Genomic DNA, 6,518 nt, shown 5'->3' on the forward strand with positions numbered 1-6,518 from the left:
CCACCATGACCATTAATATGAAGTCCACCACCATGGCCCCTAATATTGAATCCCCCACCATGGCCACTAATATGGAGTCCTCCTCCATCCTGGCCATTAATATGGAGTCCTACCACCCCATGGCCACTAATATGGAGTCCCTCACCATGGCCCTTAATATTGGAACTTCCGCTTTAAATACTCCTCGCCCCCTTACATGCCACATTTGGCATGCATTTTTTTTTGGGGGGGGGGGGGGGGGTGGGTTCTTCATTTTGAGTGAGTGAGTAACTTGTATAGCGCTACAAATGCAAACTAAATCAAGGTGCTTGCATCCAGTGTCGTCCTGTGTCTTCAGAAGAGGTGGGTCTTTAGTTTTTTCCTGAAGGTCCGATGGTTTTCTTCCATGCGGATGTCCGTGGGTTTTGAAGGGGACTTCCTGTCCCACTTCCTCCTTCCACCTAGAGGGCCGCGTAGGCAACTCCTCCTGTCCCCCTAGGCGGCCCCTTCCTCTAGGCGATCTCCTGGGAAATGTGACAGGTCCCAGAAGATTGCCTATCCACTCCTAGAGCCCAGCATGACTCGTGCATGCGCAGTGCACGCCCGGCTGTGAAGCCACAAGCTGTCACGGCAGGGTGCCCACAGTTCCAATAGAGGTGCAGAGGAGAGGAGGGGGAGAGGAGCAGGCCTCTGTGTGGCCGCATCGCTGGACTGTGGGACAGCAGCTATACTTTTTGTAGCTACTGACTTTTAATAAACGTAAAATAGTCTGGAACTCTGCTTTAAGAACCAATAATTGAAGTCTTTTTTGGGGGAATCCTGCTGACAGCCCAATAGGAGCCCATCTGACTCCTGGGATGAGACCTGTGTACTGGTGGTTGGCTGGCTGGGGCACTGTGGGTGATACCTCCTGTCTCTTGACTCCTGGCTGGGGCACCTATGGCCTGTGGGTGAGACCTCCTGTCTCTTGACTCCTGGCTGGGGCTCCTATGACCTGTGGGTGACACCTCCTGTCTCTTGACTCCTGTCTGGGGCTCTTATGACCTGTGGGTGAGACCTCCTGTCTCTTGACTCCTCGCTGGGGCTCCTATGACCTGTGAGTGAGACCTCCTGTTTCTTGATTCCTGGCTGGGGCTCCTATGACCTGTGGGTGACACCTCCTGTCTCTTGACTCCTGGCTGGGGCTCCTATGACCTGTGGGTGAGACCTCCTGTTTCTTGACTCCTGGCTGGGGCTCATATGACCTGTGGGTGAGACCTCCTGTCTCTTGACTCCTGGCTGGGGCACCTATGGCCTGTGGGTGAGACCTCCTGTTTCTTGACTCCTGGCTGGGGCTCCTATGGCCTGTGGGTGAGACCTCCTGTATCTTAACTCCTGGCTGGGACACCTCTGGCCTGTGGGTGAGACCTTCTGTTTCTTGACTCCTGGCTGGGACACCTCTGGCCTGTGGGTGAGACCTCCTTTTTCTTGACTCCTGGCTGGGACACCTCTGGCCTGTGGGTGAGACCTCCTTTTTCTGGACTCCTGCTTGGGACACCTCTGGCCTTTGGGTGAGGCCTCCTGTTTCTGGACTCCTGGTTGGGACACCTCTGACCTTTGGGTGAGACCTCCTGTTTTTGGACTCCTGGTTGGGACACCTCTGGCCTGTGGGTGAGACCTCCTGTCTCTTGACTCCTGGCTGGGACACCTCTGGCCTGTGGGTGAGACCTCCTGTTTCTGGACTCCTGGTTGGGACACCTCTGGCCTTTGGGTGAGACCTCCTGTTTCTGGACTCCTGGTTGGGACACCTATGGCCTGTGGGTGAGACCTCCTGTCTCTTGACTCCTGGCTGGGGCTCCTATGACCTGTGGGTGACACCTCCTGTCTCTTGACTCCTGGCTGGGGCTCTTATGACCTGTGGGTGAGACCTCCTGTCTCTTGACTCCTCGCTGGGGCTCCTATGACCTGTGAGTGAGACCTCCTGTTTCTTGATTCCTGGCTGGGGCTCCTATGACCTGTGGGTGAGACCTCCTGTCTCTTGACTCCTGGCTGGGGCACCTATGGCCTGTGGGTGAGACCTCCTGTCTCTTGACTCCTGGCTGGGGCTCCTATGACCTGTGGGTGACACCTCCTGTCTCTTGACTCCTGGCTGGGGCTCCTATGACCTGTGGGTGAGACCTCCTGTTTCTTGATTCCTGGCTGGGGCTCATATGACCTGTGGGTGAGACCTCCTGTCTCTTGACTCCTGGCTGGGGCACCTATGGCCTGTGGGTGAGACCTCCTGTTTCTTGACTCCTGGCTGGGGCTCCTATGGCCTGTGGGTGAGACCTCCTGTATCTTAACTCCTGGCTGGGACACCTCTGGCCTGTGGGTGAGACCTTCTGTTTCTTGACTCCTGGCTGGGACACCTCTGGCCTGTGGGTGAGACCTCCTGTTTCTTGACTCCTGGCTGGGACACCTCTGGCCTGTGGGTGAGACCTCCTGTTTCTGGACTCCTGGTTGGGACACCTCTGGCCTTTGGGTGAGGCCTCATGTTTCTGGACTCCTGGTTGGGACACCTCTGACCTTTGGGTGAGACCTCCTGTTTTTGGACTCCTGGCTGGGACACCTCTGGCCTGTGGGTGAGACCTCCTGTCTCTTGACTCCTGGCTGGGACACCTCTGGCCTGTGGGTGAGACCTCCTGTTTCTGGACTCCTGGTTGGGACACCTCTGGCCTTTGGGTGAGACCTCCTGTTTCTGGACTCCTGGTTGGGACACCTATGGCCTTTGGGTGAGACCTCTTGTCTCAAATATGGGAGCTGTTTCAAAACTGGGAGCCCTGAGCAACGCCTGTGTAGTCAGGATTGAAGGTTCCCTCCCATTCACTGCACTTCGGAACCTTCAAGCTCCAGGTCCAAACCTGGGACTAACAGATCTGGATAAAACCAAAAACACAGCTTCCTGCACTCAGAAATGCTGGTCTGGAATTATGAATTGGTCCTTAATGTGAAGCCTGTGGTATTTTCTCCTATATTTTCACAGTGGCAAAGCCTTGCACTGTCACAAGGGTTATACCTCCATCATCTGACCTGGTAACACCTTGGTTCTGCTTTCATAATGGGTTTTGAGACCACAGCTTGGAGGAGTTATACCTCCATCCAGGGCCGCCATTAGTAATTATTAGGCATGGGCCCCCTGTTGCAGAGAAATTGAGAAGCGGGGGGGCTGCGCGGCATATAAAAATATTTTTGTATTTTTAAAAAGAGGGGTTGCCATCTGGGGACCTCTGGGCCCTTTAATAAAAAAAAAAATAATAATAAAAAAAAAAAAAAAAAAAAAAAATATATATATATATATATATAAAAATGTAGGTACATATATATATATAAATAAATTACAAAAAAGGGGGGTTGCCATCCGGGACCTCTGGGCCCTTTAATTAAAAAAAAGAAATGTATGCAAAAAAATAAATAAACATTTATAAAAAAGAAAAGGGGGGTTGCCATCCAGGGCCCTGTGAACCTCTGGGTTCTTTAATAAAAAATATATATAAACAAAAAAATAAATAAAAACATTTATAAAAAAATGAGCCTTTTAAAAAAAAATTGCCCTTTACTAAAAAATAAATAAAAAAAAAGGGGATTGCCAGGGCCCTGGGGGGCCTCTGGGCCCATGGGGACCTCCGGACCCCTAAAATACCTCCATCATTTGGCCCAGGAATACCTTAGCAGAGTTTGATCTCCCATCTGCCTTTGGAGCACTTTGGATGAATTATATCTTCATTATCTGGTCTGGAAATACCTTGGAGGAGTTATACCTCCATCATCTGATGTGAGAACACCTTGGAGGAGTTATACCTCCGTCATCTGATGTGGGAACACCTTGGAGGAGTTATACCTCCATCATCTGATGTGGGAACACCTTGGAGGAGTTATACCTCCATCATCTGATGTGGGAACACCTTGGAGGAGATATACCTCCATCATCTGATGTGAAGACACCTAGGAGGAGTTATATCTCTGTCATCTGATGTGGGAACACCTTGGGGGAGTTATACCTCCATCATCTGAGGTGAGAACACCTTGGAGGAGTTATACCTCCATCATCTGAGGTGAGAACACCTTGGAGGAGTTATACCTCCATCATCTGATGTGAGAACACCTTGGAGGAGTTATACCTCCGTCATCTGATGTGGGAACACATTGGGGGAGTTATACCTCCAATCATCTGATGTGGGAACACCTTGGGGGAGTTATACCTCCATCATCTGATGTGGGAACACCTTGGGGGAGTTATACCTCCATCATCTGATGTGAGAACACCTTGGAGGAGTTATACCTCCGTCATCTGATGTGAGAACACCTTGGAAGAGTTATACCTCCATCATCTGATGTGAGAACACCTTGGAAGAGTTATACCTCCGTCATCTGATGTGGGAACACCTTGGGGGAGTTATACCTCCATCATCTGATGTGGGAACACCTTGGAGGAGTTATACCTCCATCATCTGATGTGAGAACTCCTTGGGGGAGTTATGCCTCCATCATCTGATGTGAGAACACCTTGGGGGAGTTATACCTCCATCATCTGATGTGAGAACACCTTGGAGGAGTTATACCTCCATTATGTGACCCACGTATACCTTGAAGACCCCAGGAAGAGTTTGAATCTATGAATAGGGCCCCAGGACGCGGATTGGAGATAGGAATTGTGGAGATAAATGAATGCACATAACATTGTTTTCTGTTTAAAATGTATTTAATAAACTGATTACCAGAGACCTTATGATATTTTACATTCAGGTGGAACCAAAGGACTGTGCTCAGAGGTGGGTAGGGGGTGGAACCAAGGAATGGTGCTCAGAGGTGGGTAGGGGGTGGAACCAAGGGACGATGCTCAGAGGTGGGTAGGGGGTGGAACCAAGGCACAGTGCTCAGAGGTGGGTAGGGGTGGAACCAAGGCACAGTGCTCAGAGGTGTGTAGGGGGTGGAACCAAGGGACGTTGCTCAGAGGTGGGTAGGGGGTGGAACCAAGGGATGGTGCTCAGAGGTGTGTAGGGGGTGGAACCAAGGGACGATGCTCAAAGGTGGGTAGGGGGTTGGTCCAAGGGACGATGCTCAGAGGTGGATAGGGGGTAGAAACAAAGCACAGTGCTAGGAGGTGGATGGGGTGATGTAAAGGGGGTAGTACCTGCACCTATTCTCTGAGAAAAAAGCCCTGGTACCCATCAGACATTATTTAAACTTCCTGAAGATTTCTTTTTCCAGGGCTTCATCAAACAGTCTTTAATTTCAGTAACCCTCAACCCATAAATAACTGGGTTGGCTATGGCCGGAAACAGGAAGTAGATGGCACTGGAGAGGTTCTGAAAGTCATACGAAACGGAGTCCTCTACCTTGTAGAAGATGGAAGACAAAATCCCACATAAATAAACAGTAAGAGCTACAAGCAGATGGTTCCCACACGTGTTCAAGGCTTTGCCCCGCGCGCTACTGGCTGCGATCTTCAGGGCCACCCTGAGAACTTTCACATAGAAGACCAAGAGAATGGTGACATCAGATAAGGTGACCCCCATCCTCACCATCACACCCACCATCTGGATTTTGAAGACTTCTCCGCAGGCCAAGCTGAGAAGGACCCCGTATTCGCAGACGAAGTTCAGGATGATGTTGGATTTGCAGTACTGAGCTCTTGACGCCAGAAAAACAACTAGTAACACAAGAAGACTATTCCTAGCCAACCCAACCATCCACGCCTGGATCAGAGAGCTCCGGTTGATAATGTTGTGGTAGCGTAGTGGTCTACAGATCGCTATATACCGGTCAAAGGCCATTAACAGGAGCACAACGGACTTGAACAAGGTAGTAGAGTAGACGAAGAACATCTGGGACAGACAGCCTGAGAAGGGAACCTTGTTTTGTCCCAACAAGCTCTGTATCATCAGGGGAACCACCGCGGTGGTGCCGACGATATTTAGGGCCAGAAGAAGAGCAATCAGAACATACATGGGGTTGTGCAGACTCTTCTGCCACCACACCGTGTAAGAAATAACAAAGTTCAGGACAACAATGGCGATGTAGATGGAGAAGAATGGGAGGACCAGGATCTGTCTGTGATTGGTTACTCCAGGAAATGGGTACAGGATGAACTCGCTGAAGGAAAGGGAGATGTTCTGATCTGGACTTAGTCTCAGCAGGTTGGTGAGTTCCATTTTTCAATCTGAAAAAAAAGCAGATTTTTAAGCCAATAAATGTGCAGGACGGTTAAAACAGGCAAATCCCTTCTATTGTGGGCTGTATGTGAGGCTCTCGCGCTAACGGATCATAGAGTGCGCCTGTCCTGCATCCAGTGTTCTTTCTGAATGCACATTCAGTGCTGCTGGAGGGTTTGTAATGGATCATAGAGTGCGCCTGTCCACAGACTCCGTTGATCGTCTCACCTTCATAAAAATTAATCAGTCTTGGATCACCAGATACCAAGCACCTGATGCTGATGTAACCGATTGAATTTTCTATGGATTTGGGATCCCTTGAAGACTGCCTATGCTGAGTGACTATCCTATTCCTCCTCAATCTTGATG

General features: G+C 50.2%; 1 protein-coding gene across 1 annotated transcript; it reads right to left on the minus strand.

Annotated features, from left to right (window-relative positions):
* Positions 1-5,078: 5,078 nt before the first annotated feature.
* LOC120928762 (olfactory receptor 52K1-like) lies at positions 5,079-6,152 on the minus strand. Its single transcript, XM_040339753.1, has one exon. The coding sequence runs from the start codon at positions 6,147-6,149 to the stop codon at positions 5,166-5,168; it is 984 nt and encodes a 327-aa protein (XP_040195687.1). The 5' UTR covers positions 6,150-6,152; the 3' UTR covers positions 5,079-5,165.
* Between the last annotated feature and the right edge of the window lie 366 nt (positions 6,153-6,518).

This window comes from Rana temporaria, chromosome 2 (assembly GCF_905171775.1).
Source record: "Rana temporaria chromosome 2, aRanTem1.1, whole genome shotgun sequence".
NCBI classification, from domain to species: domain Eukaryota; kingdom Metazoa; phylum Chordata; class Amphibia; order Anura; family Ranidae; genus Rana; species Rana temporaria.

Coding starts and splice junctions, on each gene's coding strand:
- LOC120928762 (XM_040339753.1), bottom strand. CDS start 6,149: ATGGAACTCACCAACCTGCTGAGACTAAGTCCAGATCAGAACATCTCC.